The sequence below is a fragment of the Tetrahymena thermophila genome (genome assembly GCF_000189635.1).
Source record: "Tetrahymena thermophila SB210 genomic scaffold scf_8254803, whole genome shotgun sequence".
NCBI classification, from domain to species: domain Eukaryota; phylum Ciliophora; class Oligohymenophorea; order Hymenostomatida; family Tetrahymenidae; genus Tetrahymena; species Tetrahymena thermophila.
Genome location: NW_002476559.1, coordinates 2,060,659 through 2,078,229, shown reverse-complemented (window position 1 = coordinate 2,078,229; position 17,571 = coordinate 2,060,659). Strand labels below are relative to the sequence as shown.

The following is a 17,571-nucleotide window of genomic DNA, read 5'->3' as shown; positions in this document are numbered from 1 at the left end:
AAATAATAAATTAACTTTTTCATTAAAATACCATCAAATTTAAATTAAAATTAGATAATTTTATTAAAAATAAATTAACTCTTTCAGGCGGGGGATCCTAACTATTGAGGGTGAGAATGATTTGGAAAAAAATTTCATTATTTTTTAAAAATTCGATACCTCTATATTCTATAATTTTAATATAGAGCCCCACATCAAAAGGTTAAAATAAATTTACCAAATTAACTAATAAATTATTAAATATTTATCATTTATTTATTGCCTCTTTACACCAAAAAGTGAAGAAAATGAAAAATAAATATTTAAAACAAGATTTATATTTAAAAATTATGTTTAAAAAAATTGTTTGAGATTTATTTAAGATTATTAAAAAAACAAACAAACAAACAAACACATTCAAAATAAAAAATATAATGTTGAATTTAGAAATAATTTATCATTTATTATAATTTTAATTCTTTTTTCATCAAATTTCTTCCTAATTTTACTAATTTTATTAATGCTTTTATTAGGCTATTTTATATATTATGCTTGAATTCTTTTTTCCAGTTTTTGCTACCATTTAATAGAATATGCTTGCTTTATCTTACAAGAGCTAATAGGGTTCTCCTTATTCTACAGCCTTTCCATTGTCAATAACTATAATTTAATCATAATCTGCTATAGTGTTTAGACGGTGAGCTATAGTTATGATTGTGGAATTAGTAAATCTTTCTCTTATTTTCTTTTATATTAATTCATCAGTAAGCATATCACAGTTTGCAGTTGCTTCATCAAGCACAATTAACTTACTTTATTTTAATATAGCTCTGCCTAGGCATATCAGCTATTTTTGACCTGTACTAAATATTTCGCTCGTATTAGTCATATCTGTTAATATTTTGTGCTCTAATTAATTGATCTTATCTATTTATATTTATATATTTATTGATTAATTAATTACATCTAAACACATTTTTATTTTACTAAGATTAAATAAAACCAAAAGTTATAATTAAAAAAGAAAGAAGATAAATTAAAAACAAATTCTCTATTTAAATTAATTAAAAATAATCTTTTAATTTTAATCAAATAAATAAATGATTAACCTATTCAATTATTTTGTTAAATTTTAGATTTTGATGTAAATAAAAAAATTTTTTATCACCTTTAAGCTCAATATCTTCTAAAACTTTATCTATTTGAGCATCGCTGTATTATTCAAGGGGATCCAAATTTCTTCTGATCGATCCAGAAAACACAAATGGAACTTATGGTATTATGCTAATAGCTGATCTAAGTGTGTGAAGACCTAAATTAGAGATTTTGTGGCCATCAATAAAAATACCATCGTTACCTATAATATTTGATTCTAAATCATTTTCTAAAATGGTTTAAAATGTCTTTTCTTTATCTTCAATTTCTGTCATTCTAAATAGTGCTTGAATAATAGAAGATTTTCCTGCACCAGTTCTACCAACAAATCCTATCCTTTATCCAGGTTATATACTAAATGTAAGACCTTTCAATACTAAGTTGAGCTCCTTGCGATATCTCATTTTCACATCTTAGAATTATAATTGACTACTTTAAGGGAATTTTGAATTGAGACACTAGATATTGCTCTCATTTTTGTTAATATTAAATATTTCTGTATCATAAGTAGTTATCAACGCAGCTTCTGATTATTCTTCAATTAGATTCTTACATCTTTATGTACTAGACATAGCAACATCTACTTAGATAGCTTATCTTTTTTAATAAAAACATTAAAATTATATTGAACATATATTTTTTTATTCAAAAAGATAAAATATAAATAAATAATAGAAACAAATAAAGCTTGTTTATTCTTTTATCAAATGTAAATAAATAAAACCTATTCAAATTTTTTTATAATTTTTAATTTTTAAATTTAATTTAAAAAAATAGTTTAAATTAAAGCTATTCCTGAATAATTATTTTTCTTGTAGGAAATATAAATTTAGAAGAACAATAAATATTATTTAAAATCAGTTAAAAATTTTGAAGCAGGTTTCAAACACGATAAAAGAATAAAATAACAAAAAAATGTTTAATCAAATTAATTATTAAAAAAATAAAAGTAAATAAATTTTTACCTGACACCCCACTGTAAATATTCAATACTTGCCATAAAAAGGACTATTGATTAGCCAATTTTATTTTCATCTTTGATAAAAGTGATGATAATAAAGATACTGATAGAATTAAAGATAGTTGCAAATAGATGAAGGAAAGAACCAAAACCTCTTGAAGAAAGACAGAAATACCAAGTAGCTCTGAGAGAGTCGTCTCCTAGAACATTAAATTGCTTATCAAAGAATTCTTATTTATTATAGACTCTTATAGGTAGAACTCCCTATACAACTACGTTGAAAAAGGTAAAAACAGGGGATCTCATATTTAAATCTAATTATTTTGTGTGGAATAAAGCTTCTTTTGTTTTATATACAAACGATGTCAAGATAATAAATTAAAAAACTCCTACAAAAATAAAATAAGGGGCCATAACCATTATGCTTATTAAAAAGATGAATATTTAAATTATTATTTCAAAGACATCAGCTGCTTAAGTTAGTAAAGTTGTGTCGACAATACCTATTTTTTCAAAATTCATTCAAAATTTTAATATTCTTAAAATATATAAATAAAATAATACCTATGTCAGTTGAAAAGAGATTAAGAATTTTGCCTGACGAAGTGACATCAAAAAATTGTACAGTTGCTCTTAAGAGAGAGTTAATCATTTTTTAATGAATGTTAAAAGCACTGTTGTTGAAATAGTAGACAGCAAGAGTATTTTTCAGCAATTAAATTATAAAATATGCTAGTACTATCCAGCCTAATTTAGCAAGTACACTAGGAATATCTTCTTTGACAATTGTTCCAAGAGTTTAATTGTATAACACGAAAAAGACTTCGCTTCCTGCAAAAAGAAAAAGAATAATAAAAATAAGGAAAGGCATATCTGACGATTTATAAAAAAACTTATAAGTTCCAAATGATGCCTTAACATCCTTTTCTTAGTTTTATTAGGGCTATGGTTAAGAAACTAATAAATTTGGCTTTTCACCTTTTTAATTTTGATCAAAAACTTCTTTTATTTTTTCTTCATTTGATTGTTAATCTGATTAATCAATAATCTATTGCTGGTTTTTGCTATTATTTAATTCTGAAAATAATTTTTAAATTAAACAATTTGATGATATTTAAAATAAAAAACCTTAGTTTTCTTATTATGTCAGAAATTCATCCTCTTCTTCATCTTTTGTCTTATTTTCATCATCAGATGTGTGACTGAGCTAAAGAGAAAGCTTTTTGATTTCACTCTCTAATTCTGCATATTTTCCATCATTTTTAATTTTACCATCTTCGAATATAAGTACTCGATCTGTATATCTTGAGAAGTGGATTTAGTGAGTAGTGAGAATAACAGTAGCTTTATTGCTAACGAATTTGATAACATCAAAAAATAAGTTTTAAGCCACCTTTAAAAATAAATATTTTAAATTTAATTAAACAAATTATTTAAAAAATTAAATTTTTACCTTAGCATCAACTGCAGAGAGAGGATCATCAAGAAGATAAATATCTGCTTCAGAATAGAGAGCTCTTGCTAAAGAAATTCTAGCTTTTTGACCTCCGCTGATGTTTAAACCTCTTTCACCTATTTGAGTATTGTCTCCTTAATCAAAAGATTTGATATCTTCTTCCAAACAGCAAGATTTAATAACTTTTTTGTAGAGATCTTCATCATATTATTTGCCAAATGTAATATTCTCTTTTATTGAGCAGTTAAAAATGTAAGGTTCCTGCTCAACATAAGCAAGCTTTCCTTTATAGTTAAAGCTTCCCTTATAAAGAGGAACTTCTTTTAAAATACAATTTAGCAGTGAAGTTTTACCAGAACCTACTTTTCCAATAATGCTAACGATTTCTCTTTAATTAACTTAAAGATTTATATCTTATAAAACAGGAGTGTTTTCTTTCCAATAAGCAGTGAAATCTTCAAACTTAACAGTTCCAACTTATAAATCTTCATTATCCTCAAATTTATTTTAACCTTTATGATTAAAATAAAAAGATAAATTCAAAAAGCAAAATCCAAGTAAAATAAAATTTTTTAAAAAATAAAAAATTATTGTTTAAATTTAATTCAACTTTAAATTAAACAAATAAACAAACAAATAAATTAATAATATTTTAATTTTTTGAAATAAATATAATTTAATCAAGAGATTTGATAAAGAAAAAATATAATTAAATGAATTTACCTTAAATGCATGTCATAGAAGTGTTTTTTAAGTTAATCACACTTGCCATTCTATTAAGAACTACTTTTAGTTGAAAAAAACCTGAAATTCCCCAGCCAACTGAGCTAATAACTTCGCTTCTGATATAGTTAAACTGATCACAAGTTGAAAAGATTGTAGGTAGGTCTAAATTTGCGCCCTCTTAAAAGTAATAAACAAGGAAAAATGTGATATAAGTACCAAATAAACTAGAAACAAATTCTATGCTGTGATTTACTAAAGTAAGAGCTTAGATGATAATATTCTTTCTATATTCTTAGACTTTAATTATTTAAATACTCTTTTCGAAAGCCTTTTCCCATGCATACATCTTAATTAAACGTATACCTTCAATTATTTCATTAGTGAGCTTGACTCTTTCATCAATTATCTTAGATTTTTGCTCATAATAAGGAGAAACATATCTTGAAATTAGCATTTAAATAGGACATGTCAAACTCATTAAGAAAAATCCTATCAAACCCATTAATCCATAGCTAATATTTTATATATAAAAATAAATTAATTAATTAATTTTAGTTACTATATTCTCTCTCTCTCATTTCTAAATTCCCTAACCCATACTCCCCACTAAAATTTTTAAGCATGAATTATAATAAAATTTATATTTTCAGCAAAATAAACCAGAAAATAAAGAGGAAAGATGGTAAGTTTAATCAATTTTTTTGATTAATTAAATAAATAAATAAATTATTACTTTGCTAATACTTAAAAATAAATTTATTAAAATAAAAATGATCTTTTAGAGAATATCTAAATTAATTAATTTAACATGTTTAAAATTAATTAACATATTTTTTTAGCAAATTAATTAATTAAGTTTCGAGAATAAAATCTGACAATGAGAAAAGATAATTAATAAATTAATATAATCGAGCTATACTTTTGATATATTAGTACAAAAATAACAATGAGTGGATAAGGTGCTGTGATAACTGAGAGCATGACATTGAAGCGATTTTCCACATTAGCAAGATCGTTAGCAACTAGATTAATTAATTTACCCACATTTGCTTACTTTACTGCATGTGAAGATAAAGATGCAACTTTAAAATATAGGGCTTTCATAAATGCATTTCTAAAAATAGAGAATATCATGCAATTTAATCTGGGTGTATTGTGATAAAATAACACATAAAGAATCATGGAGACATTTAATTAAACAGCATCTATGTAAGCTTGAGTAGTAACTCCATTTTTTTAAATAGATTGAATTAAACTCTTGATATGGAGAGTTGAATACATTTTAAAGCTGCTTCCAATAATTTATAGTAAAAAAATAATTATCATTTGATATTTAAAAATCTTTAAGAATATCCATATAAAATTCATTCCAACTATATCTTTTCCCTATTTTTATGCCTTTTCAACATCTTCATCTAAATATTTTTGCAGTCTTTTATGGGTATGTTCTGTATAATGCCATGGAAACAGCTAAGGAGCATTATCAATACTAAATTGCTTGTAAATCCTTGATTCCTTGGCAGCTTTTAACAGAAGTCTGAACAAATCTATTAAAAATATCTACCCAAGGAAACTAGTATTCATGTAGAAATTAAATTTTTTCCACTTTTATTCCTAGCCTTCTTCTTCTGGTTCTTCTTATAATTCAGTGTACTTTGAAGATTTATTTTGCAATTTTGCATTATTTAAGCCCGAATATCTCTCTGAAGCTTTAGATTATGAGTCTTCGATTTAATTTTGATTGAAATCATTAATAGTAGGATTTTGTGTTTCATTATATTATGAAACAGTAAAAGTAAGTTCAATATTTTTTTAGGGCTGAGAACCTTATATCTGCTTCAAAACTAAATTCTCTTAGTTGAGATTATTAGTTTATTTGAGATTATCTTCTTTTTCAGACATTTTGTATAGAAAAAGTTAGTAGTTTATACTTAAGTAGTTAGTATTAAAATCTATCAAATTTTAATAATTGATCTTTTATTAGATTAACTTATCGTCAAAATATGAACTTACCTAAATATTTTTAATTTTGATTTTTTTATTACTAAACTAGTCACTTTTTTAAATCAGTTTTTAATTAATTTTCTGAATATATTTTACTTACTTTCTCTAATATCACTTTGTAAATACTATTCATGATTTTTCCATCATAATTTACACTTCTTCTAAATCACTAAATAAATAAATACCTATTGATAAAAATACAAATTTGATTTTTTGCGTACTAATATAAACCTATAGAACTAACAGATAGATAAATCATACTAAACAATTTGTAATTTAAAAATGTCAAATAATCATCTCAAAATTTAATTAAATATTTTTTAATGAAAATATTTTCTTTTATTAAAATTTATCAATAAAAATTTTGAATAAAAATAATAAATAAATAAGAATAAATAAATAAATATGAATAAAAATAATAAATAAATAAGAATAAATAAATATGAATAAAAATAATAAATAAATACGAATAAAAATAGTAAATAAATATGAATAAAAATAGTAAATAAATGAATAAATAAATATGAATAAAAATAATAAATGAATGAATAAATAAATAAATAAATAAATAGGAAAATTAATAATAGAATCATAAGATGAAATATAATAAAATAAATTTTATTATATCATCAAAAATTAAATTAATTATAAATTTTTTATTTAAAACAAAATTAAATTTTATTTAGTGTTTTTAATTTAAATTTAATATTTATTTTTTAATTATTTTAAGATATATTTTGTTTATATATTTTAAAAAGTAAGTTTAAATATTTCCTATTCAATGAATCTTCATTAAAAGTTTTGTTTTTCATATCTTCATCTGTTTATTAGAATAAGTTATGAAGTAATATTTGAAATAATCTCATGAATAAATGTATGTTTACTGTTTGATGTAATAAATACTTCAGATTGATCTTAAACTTTTGGCTATAGTTTTAGATTGAATTATTTTTTAGTGAAAATAGATGAATGATATTTGTTAGAATAATAAATATAGATTGGATATTTACTCTATCTTTATTTAATTAGGAGGAAATAAATCTTTTTTTAGATACTTACTATATAAATTATATTGTACAATTTTATTTACTTTTGAAATAATCAAAATTTATAAGAATAGAAATTAAAAAGTAGATATTTTAACTCATTTCAAATTCAATTATTTATATAATTAGTTAATTAATTAAGTAAATAACTAGTGATGATTAAACAAAAACTAAATAAGAAATTTAAATAATTAATATCATCTGATAAATAGCTAGATAAATACTAAAAAAATAATTATTAATACACTAAGTAAGTTATGTAAAACAATAATATCATTGAATTTCTACAGTAAAAAGATTATAAAATACTAGATCATAAATAAGAGACATTCAGAAGTAATTATTACTATGAGTTTAATGGGCTAAACGCTTTTAGTTAACCGGTTTTGATAAAAATATCAAATCCTAATACATAATCTTACTAATTAGTTAAAAATGAATGCTAAATATTAAATAAAATGAAGAATTTCAACTCTACTATTTAATTGTTTGACTGCTTTGATTTAGATGAATTAAAAACTTTTATATTAATTACAGAATCAATAAATTAAACATTTTATGATTACATTTAAAACATGTATTCTTCCTCCTTAATTGAACCTGATTTTGGAGAAGTTGTTAATATTTTTTAATCCTTACTATTTTCTCTGTTCGAAATTCACTCAAAGGGATTTTATCATCTGAATATCAATCCTCATTCTATTGTTTTTGACTAAAGTGGTAATCTCAAGTTTAGAAATTTTCTAAATTTCAATGAATTAAATTATTTTGAAACTTCTAAAATGATTAAAGATCCATATTACTCTTTTTTTAACTCTCCAGAAGCAGATTAAATAATACCTAAAACACTCAATATTTACAGTTATCAAAGCTTAGATGTATTTGGTTTAGGTGTATTGGTGCTTTTGTTATTTGGCTTTTAAATAAATGAACAAACGATCAATTTAATTAATAGATAAAGTTATAATTCACTAGAAAAAATGGGTGATCCTAAGTTTTATAATTTATTCTAGTTTGTTAAGAGCTACATGCTACAACCTAAGTAGGAATAAAGGTTTTCTGTTTATTAACTTTAAAGGTTTTTATTTAAATGCTATGAAAAGGTAATTGTAAAGAGCTAATTTATAGAAAGAATACAAAAAACAATTCAGATTTATTAATAGAACAATTTGTAAGCAGATGAGTATTACTTGCTTCTTCATACTAGTTAAATTCTATATAATGCTTAAATTCTGATTGAATAAGAAGTAGAAACAATATTTAATTAAATTTATTAAGATGATTCTGATAAAATGTAAAATAGTTATTCTTTGATGTATGAAATAGGTATATTTTACTACGAATCTGATAATGTGTAGAAGTGCCTGGATTTGTTTAAGTAGACTTTGTTGATAAGATAAAATTTATTTGGCGAAAATCATTAACTTGTTAGTGAATCTTATAACAGCGTTGGAAATAGTAATTATTATCTTGATAATTTTTAAGAAGCTCTTTAATTTTATGAGAAATCTTGTAATTTAAGAAAAGAATTATATGGTGAAAATCATATTTCAGTTTCGGAATGCTTTACAAATATAGCTGATTGTTATAGGTGGTTGAATAATGTAGAAATGTCAATTTAATTTAATCAGTTAGCAATTGATATATAAAATAAAACATATTAAGGAAGCCATTTTTCTAAAATATTTTCTCTAATTTGCATGGGTTAAATAGCTAGATGGAAAAACAATCATCAAAAATCGCTAGAATATCACTTGTAAGTCCTAAAAATGAGAGAAGATATCTATTCTTCCAATCACTATGCAATACCTCTCTCCTATAGGACTATAGGAATCTGTTATAAGTATCTAAAGGATTATGAGAAATCATTTGAATACCATAAAAAAGCACTGTTAATGAAATAAGAAATATATAAAGGAAACCATTAATATGTAGCTAATTCCTTTTTCGACCTTGCTGACTGCTATCTTGGTATTCAAGATTACGATAACGAGTTCCTTTATAGATTGAAACATTTACAAATGATGTTTAATATTAAAAAAGAAAAGATAAGAGCATTTCATACTAATTAAATATTATTCAATCTTGATAAAATCACAGATTTGTATAAAAGAGTCAAATATTCTTTAACTATTTTAAAAGTTCTTAAGACTAATTTAAATGGTAACAATAACTTTATGAAGTAAATCCTCAATTTAATATCCGAATAATATAAACTTTTGGATGAAGAGGAATCTTCAGAAGAATACTAAAATATAAGCATTAAAATGTCAAAACATTTTAGTTGATTTTAAGTTTAATTTAATTTAAATATTTTGTTTGTGCTATCTATTTATTGAAATTATTTTTACATTAGATAAAATAAATGCAATGTATCAAAAAAGTTTTGATAGATCATATATATGTTTGTTGGATATTTCAATATCTTTAATAATTAGTCATTTTAATTATTACTATGTATTATCATATTTTGAATAGTAAAAATCTGAATATTTATTAATTAATTAGTAGAAAATATAACCTTTCATTGGTGTTTGAAGATGAAGGGATGGCCTTATCATCTTTATGAGGATTTACAGTATTAGAAAAATTGAAGAAATAATTTATTTTAACTTATTAAATTTTGTTTAAATTAAATATTTAAATGCAAATTTATGTTAAAATTTATTTATAAAATAACTCTTCTAGTTTAAATTATTTATAATCATTATTTAATTTATAAATTTAGATTTTTATATTGATTTTTCTATTTATGATCAAATTTTTATAGAGGATGTATTAAAATATTATTAAGTAAGTCGTCACTTTATTTATTCATCAAGAATTATTATAAGAAGTTTCTTTTGAAATCCAATAGTTGAATTATGAGTTTTTCTGAGATATGCAAGAAAATTCATTAAAAGGAGAGGTTAAATTAATAGACGATATAAGGTAAAAGAAATTAATAATTATTTATTTATTAGATAGCTCTTTAAAAATTGTTTTAGAAAGAAAGCAAGCAAGCAATTAAGTAGAAAATAGCGCAAATAAGTTTTTAGTTAGCAAATTAATTAGTTAAAAGATGAGAAACATTTTATTATCTGATTATTACAAGTAAAAAATATTTATTAAAATAATAAGATATTCTTTGTGTATAAAACAAGTATATTTCATTTCTTTTTCTCATTAAATCAGGTTTAATATTGAAGAATTAGCCGATATTGAGGCTTTTGATTTCGAAGAATTCTCATACACTCTCTACATTATCACCAAGTCAAAAATTTTGTATGCAATCAAGATTGAGAGCTTAGAGAGTCACGAAGTAATTTAATTAAATGATTGGAATATGTGTTAAAACACACAAGCTATTTTTATTCCAAATATAAACTTATTGGCTTGTTTTAGCTAAATTTACAATAATTCAAAATAGATCATTTTTAAAGCTGATTTGAGCAATGATATCTGCGATGTAGAAAAGGTTTTGGGAATCAAGTATATTTTAGAATTAGAAAGTGTCATTATCATTTAACAAAGTGGAGAAATTATGAAATTCAGCATTTCTGATAAATCTTGTGAAAGTGTTGGATGCATCGAAAACGGAATTTTAGGTTTTTCATATTCTCCTAACTAGGAATAACTTATTGTGGCTACTGGAAATCATACATTAATATCTTTTGATAATAACTTCGACGTTTCAAAAGAAGTTCATATTGATGAAGATGCTAATTCATTTAAGGCTCCTTCATCTCCTTAGCCTGTTTACTTTGCATGGAAGGCAGATGCTAAGGTAAAAAATGAACATTCTATTATTAAACAAATAAAAAGCTAAGATATATATTATTTAATTATGTTTAATGTGCAAATATAACAAATAAATAAATAAATAATTGATTGATTGATCAATAATATCAATAAAAAAATCTATATTTATTCTGAAGTATTTTATTAAGTACGTTATTAACTGGTCTATTTTTATCTATAAAAGTTCTTTGCTTGCAATTTTGCAGTTGAAGGTGGACGTAAAAGTTTAACCAGAAGCACTGAACTCGAAGTATTTAAGTCAGCTGCTCAACCTGATCCAGATGGTCAAAATGTAGTATCAGTTTCTGAAGAACCAACTGAGAGTAAAAATAAATTAAATTATTTCAAGTAAAATTAAATGAAAATGATAAATTTATGATAATAATTCAAAAGATTTGTAAGGACCCATCAGCTGGTAGCCTACTGGTAACTTTATTGCTGGTGTTGATAGAAAGCCTTCAAAGCAAGATAAATCAAAAACTTTAACTAGAGTTATTTTCTGGGAAAAGAATGGTTTGAGACATTTGGAGTTTAATTTACCAAATTTAAAGGACTCCTTAAACACTGATTCTAACTTAATAGAAGTAATCAACTTATAATATAACAAGGAATCTGAAATATTAGCTGTCCATGTCAAGTAATTTATCAATTTATATTGAAAAGTTTGTTGCTAAATATTTAAAATGACCATTTAAATAGAGAAGAGGAATCTCAAGAAAGCATTTTGCTCTATCACAGAAGCAATTACAGATGGTACTTAAAAAAAGTTGTTTAATGTTTAGATGGTATTAAAATCAATGGATTAATTTGGTGTCTCCAAAACAGTAAGAGACTTGTTATTGTTTATGAATAAAACTTTATTGAAGTTCTCGACTTATCTCTTGTCCATTCTTAAAACATTCATGACACTGCTCATGAAAATAATCTCTCTCTTATACCTTCTGTAGATAACAACAAGATACTCACTACAGTCTTTAAAAGAACCATTATGCCTCCTCCTATGTCTAACTTCGAGTTAGCCCTCCCTAATCCAGTCTTAGGATTCTCAGCAGGAAACAGTAAAATTTTATAAATTTAAAAAATAAAATACTCAAATCAGTCTATTAAATGACATTAAGTTTGGTTAACATTCACATAAAATTAATATAAACAAAAATATAACTAATTATTAAAATAAAATACTAAAGAGTAATTCTCATTCACTAGGTTAAACTAATATAAACACGATGCAACATAAATATTGTTATAAACAAATATAAAGTAATTCTTACTAAGTTAAAAATAATTAGCAATTAAATCAGTTTAGAAAAACGAATAATCAGTTTTTACTATTAAAATATATTAAATTCATTAAATAATTTATAGAAAAAAGAAAAAAAATATATTACAATTCAAATTTACTTCAAAAATTACATCAAATTAATAAATAATATGGATTAATTAATTAAAAATCACATGAACTAAATTGAAATGATATTTCTGATTAACCTCCGTAGTAAGTAACATTAACTAAATAAATAAATAAATAAATAAGATTAATTAGCAATTTTTTTAGAAAAAATAATTTACGATTAATTTTAGAAGAATTTTAATTAAGTAAAAACAAAAATTATATTTTAAATAATAAGTATTTGGTTAATAATAAAAGTAGTTTGTTTTTAATTTTAAATGGAAAATTTTAAATGATAAAACTATTTTTTTTAATTTATTATAAATTGAAAAAAGAAAGATAGATATTGATTGCTTGATTTTGATTGGTTTAATATTAAATAATTTATAATTTTAATTAGACTATATTTGTGCTGCTTGTGAGAATAGCTTTGAAATTTTCACTGTTGACAATAATTTGGGATTGAAGTAAAAGACAATTAAAAACGAAGTCAGTAAATAGAGCAATAGACTCAGATAATTCTTAATGGTTCCCTATGAAGATAAATACTCTATTTTCTTTGTTCATAATAAAGGAGAATCTAAATTTATAGTAGAAATAGTACTAGATAGCAACATGAATGTTATAAACACTTTCGAGAAGAGCATTAAGAACTCTCTTACTGCTACTTGTGTATCAGGTTATTTGTATACCTAAACAACTAAAGGAGGTCAAAAATCAGACGATAATGATGATGAAGAAGAGGAATATGGATTTTAAGATAAATCTAGTGGAAATTACTTGTTCATTTAAAACTCCAAAGGCACCGTCTTCAAGTATTTCTTAAATGATGACTCTAAAATTGAAAAACACTCCACTTTTGAAATTCCTGCTTCTAAAATCCAAGCCACTGTTTTGAATGGAATGGAATATCTCTTTGGTCTTTCTCATAACTACAGATTTATGCTTGGCTCTAAAATTATTTCTTCACAAGCTACTTCATTTGCTCTTTATGATTCATTTGTTTTGTTTACTTAAAATACTCTCGGTATGTACTAATGCATGTATGTCTACGATTTGAGTGATCCTAAGAATCCTTTAGCTGGTCTTTCTGATTCAGTTGTTCTTCCTTCTCCAGTAAAAATAAATCTATTTATTTTACATTTCATTTTATATTAATTTAATTACATCTAAAAATAGGAAAGCAAGAGCTTGAATGTTAGAAACATTGAAAGAGGTAGCATCATTGTTTCTGTTGCAAATGACAAACTTGTATTTTAATTACCTAGAGGAAATTTAGAAACTATAAATCATAGAATTATTTTCTTAAGAAAAGTTAAAAAGTTAATCGATTAAGATTAATATAACACTGCCTTCGAGTTATGTAGAACTAATAAGCTCGATATTAATGTTATCTTTGATATCAACCCCAAAAAGTTTATTGAAAATGCCTAATCAATTTTAACTAAATTCAAAAAAACTGACTATATCAACCTATTGATAGCCTAAGTTAAGAATGAACTTTCAGATGAAATTCAATACTGTATCTATGATGAAGAACTATAAGAACTTAAAAACTATCACACAACTCATCTAAGTAAAAAAGTTAACACTTTCTGTGATTCTATTATCAAAGCACTTGAAGCAACCAAAAAGTAATTTATCAATTAAAAAACATTTTATTTACATTTAAAAAATCCTAAAAAATAAAATAAGAAATCAATTCAATTTTTACTTTGCAAAAAAGTACTATTTTCATAAAAAAATATTGATTTTTTAAATATAAATATACCTTAAAATATCATTTAAAAATAAATGATGAAAATTTTAATAAAAACAAACTATCATGAATTATCTCTTTAAGATAAAATAAAATAAAATTTTAAAATTATTACAAATAAATGAAAATGTAAAGTAACTTGAAATTGAAATTGATTATTTATTTTATTCAATTCACCTTTTTAAAAAATAAATAAATAAATAAATTTATTTTACATATTTAAATAATAGCGAAAAGTATTTGTATTCTTAATTTACTGCTCATATTAGAAAGGAGCCCAGCGAACTTGAATTTGTTCTTAACACTATTAAATAAATGAAAGATGAAGAAGCTGAACATATTCCTGAAAATTATCCTCCTCATTTAAATCCTGCAAGTAATTCAAAAACTTTATTAAAAAAAATAAAATTAATTTGATTTTTTAAAGATAACAAAAGATTTGAACATAAAAGGCTTGTTACTGCTAGAAGCTTACTTGAATATGTTTGCTGGTTAGCTGATGCTGAAAAAATATACGAAGTATCTTTAGGTACTTATGATTTAGATTTAGTTGCTATGGCTGCTCAATTCACTCAAAAAGATCCTAAGGAATACGTTCCTTACTTAGAAAAATTGAAAGCTATGACTGATTTAGTTGAAAGAAAGTATGTTATTAACATGGATTTAAAGAAATACGATCGTGCTGTGGTTGTTCTTTCTTAGGGCAATGCTGATTAAAAGAAAAGAGCTATTAGCTTAATCAAGCAACATAACCTTTTCAATGTTGGTCTCAAGACTTTTAAGTCTGAACCATAGATTATTCGTGAAGTTAAAGTTTATATGGGTGAATATTTGGCTTCTAAAAAAGAATTCTAGCAAGCACTTCTTGCCTTTGAATCAGTTCATGCATTTGAAGAAGCCTTGTCTGTTTGCAAGAAATCAGGTGAAGTCAAGAGAGCTCTCTATTATGCTAACAAACTCAAAAAAAATGAAGAAGAAAAGCAAACTATTCTTAAAGAAATTCTTCACGAACTCCTCCTTAACGAAAACCATTCTTAGGCTGGTAAGGTTTACCACTAGTTAGGAGACAATAAGACTGCTTTAGAGCATTTTGTTAAGGGTTCAGATTGGGCTGCTTGCACAAAAACTCTTCTTAAAATGGAAGAAGATCATGATGTCATCAAAGCAGAAATCATTGTACCAGGATTAGAACTTGCTTCAAATCTTAAGGCTAACCTTTTAAGACAATACAGATAAACTTTCAGTAGTAAATATGCTAGACTTAAAGTTGTTTAATAGGAAAAGGTAATAAATAAATAATATAAAAATCAATAAGTAATTGTTTTTTAAATGAATTCTAATAATAAAGAAAATGAGACCTCAATTATTGGGAGAATTAGGTGCAGGACAGTTTAGTAATCAAGAAGCTGATATGATTTCAGACATATCTGAATCAACTCAAAAGACTACTACCACACATACTTCATATACATTGTAATTAGTTTTTTAAAATTTGTAATTATTTAAGTAAAATTTGGTTTGTTTTATTAATTTAGCTCTATTACAACTGGTATGAGAAAGAAGAAGGACAAAAAACCTAAGAATCTCCTCAAGAGAAATATCAAAGAAGGCTCTCCCATAGAAGAAGAGTACATAGTTGATTTCTTAACTGAAATGCAAGGCTAAATGGGAATCTTCAGTAATTATTATTGCAATTATATTCCAGAATAAATAATTTTTATTCTTTAAAAATAGCCGATTGCAAGAATTTAATACAATATTTAATTTATTACGACTTGATTGATGCTGCCGAAGAGCTAAACAAAGAAATGAAGCTATACGAAGAAGAAATTAACATAAAAGTAAAGTCTCTCAAACAATCTCTTTTCGAAGAACAAAATCCTCAATTAGCAGAATTGTATCCTAACATTAAACAATTCGATAACAAAGTTAGTAAAGCCTTTGATGTCTTCTTAAATAACTTTGATCACGTTTTAGTTTGAGTTTAAAGTGAGTTAATAAATAAATTAAGTCGTATTTTAATTTAAAAATAATTTGTAAGTTTTTATATTTCCATAAAATAAATAGTAAAATTTTATTATTTTAATAAATAAGAAAATGTTTTAAAAATAAAATAATTCACTTTTTATTTAAATATAAAATAAAAATATGCTTTATAATATCAATTTTACTTATTTACTTACTGATTGATTTATAACAAAAATCCATTTTTTAAAATCAAATCTGGTTTTTTACTATTTTCAATAATTTTGCATACATCGAAAAACACCTTATGAAAAATAGTCTAAAATTTATTTGATAAAGCAAGCATCTCTAAAAGATTTATATCAAAGATACTTTGATATTAAGGATTTAGTTGGCATTAATTAGTTGCTATTATCAGGATGATTTATTGCATAATTTATTTACAGGAAGGAAGGTGGTTAATATTTAATAATTTTAGATTTTTCAACTTTTTTCAATCATAGAAAAAACATTAAATCTTAATGTTACAGTCTTACTTTCTCCAATCCCCCATCCTTAAGAATTGAGCCCCCATTTAGTATTTCAGATTGATATCTATCTGTATGTATGGCTGTATTTATATAATTATTAAACCCCTAATTTATTTAATTGCTTAACTATTTATTATATCATATTCATTCTATTACATATAATTAAATTTGGCTTAAAAAAAATTAAATTGCATACAGCTAATTATCTGTAACAATAAAAATCAAAATAATTTTGAAATTTGACTTAGCTTTAAGCAATTTTATGATAAAAATCTAGTCTGACGGAAAGATTGTTTTTCTTGAATTGAATTATTTACTTTTATAATTTTATTTTTGATATTGTTTTTCGTTATTTTACATTAAAAATGTTAAACTTTGAATAATTATTATCTTATAGAAACTTCAATTTAGATGTGATATATAATATCAATATTTAAAAGAATGAATGATAATAATGACGTTTTATAATTTATTCAAAAAAGTCATCACAAAAAGAAAAAAATAGTTATTTTGTTAAATTAAGTATTATAATATATATGAATTAATTTATTGCTTCATTATCTCTTTTGTTTATTTTATATTACTATTTAAACAGATTTTTTTAATATCTAAATTACCTCTTTCTTTGATTTTTCATGATTTGATTACAGTATTTTATCAGATCTCACTCAATTAAAAGTAAGCACCGGCTAATATTTAATAATTAAACTATGATGTCAATTATAAAATGTAAAATATTTTTTTTCAATATTAAATTTACTAAGAATGTTAAAATGGAAGGGTAAACAACCAAATAGTAGAAATAAATAGTAGGCTAACA

General features: G+C 23.5%; 3 protein-coding genes across 3 annotated transcripts; 2 read left to right on the top strand and 1 right to left on the bottom strand. All coding sequences in view use genetic code 6, as the record gives it.

The window, feature by feature from the left end:
• Positions 1-466: 466 nt before the first annotated feature.
• On the bottom strand, positions 467-6,179 carry TTHERM_00024080 (ABC transporter family protein; the record flags this gene model as incomplete). Its single annotated transcript, XM_001008494.3, has 8 exons — positions 467-906; positions 1,148-1,731; positions 2,100-2,598; positions 2,660-3,172; positions 3,224-3,488; positions 3,549-4,063; positions 4,275-4,789; positions 5,197-6,179. 8 exons carry the CDS (start codon positions 6,177-6,179, stop codon positions 467-469), a joined length of 4,314 nt encoding a protein of 1,437 aa, XP_001008494.3.
• Positions 6,180-7,482: 1,303 nt separating this feature from the next.
• Positions 7,483-9,615, top strand: TTHERM_00024060 (tetratricopeptide repeat protein; the record flags this gene model as incomplete). The annotated part of the gene is made up of 1 exon (XM_001008492.2): positions 7,483-9,615. The coding sequence occupies one exon, from the start codon at positions 7,483-7,485 to the stop codon at positions 9,613-9,615; it is 2,133 nt and encodes a 710-aa protein (XP_001008492.2).
• Positions 9,616-10,388: 773 nt separating this feature from the next.
• On the top strand, positions 10,389-16,238 carry TTHERM_00024050 (kinase complex associated protein, putative; the record flags this gene model as incomplete). The annotated part of the gene is made up of 13 exons (XM_001008491.2): positions 10,389-10,420; positions 10,502-10,628; positions 10,737-11,093; positions 11,292-11,430; positions 11,501-11,744; positions 11,807-12,165; positions 12,898-13,613; positions 13,677-14,131; positions 14,487-14,632; positions 14,684-15,540; positions 15,605-15,729; positions 15,792-15,934; positions 15,991-16,238. The coding sequence occupies 13 exons, from the start codon at positions 10,389-10,391 to the stop codon at positions 16,236-16,238; spliced, it is 3,948 nt and encodes a 1,315-aa protein (XP_001008491.2).
• Between the last annotated feature and the right edge of the window lie 1,333 nt (positions 16,239-17,571).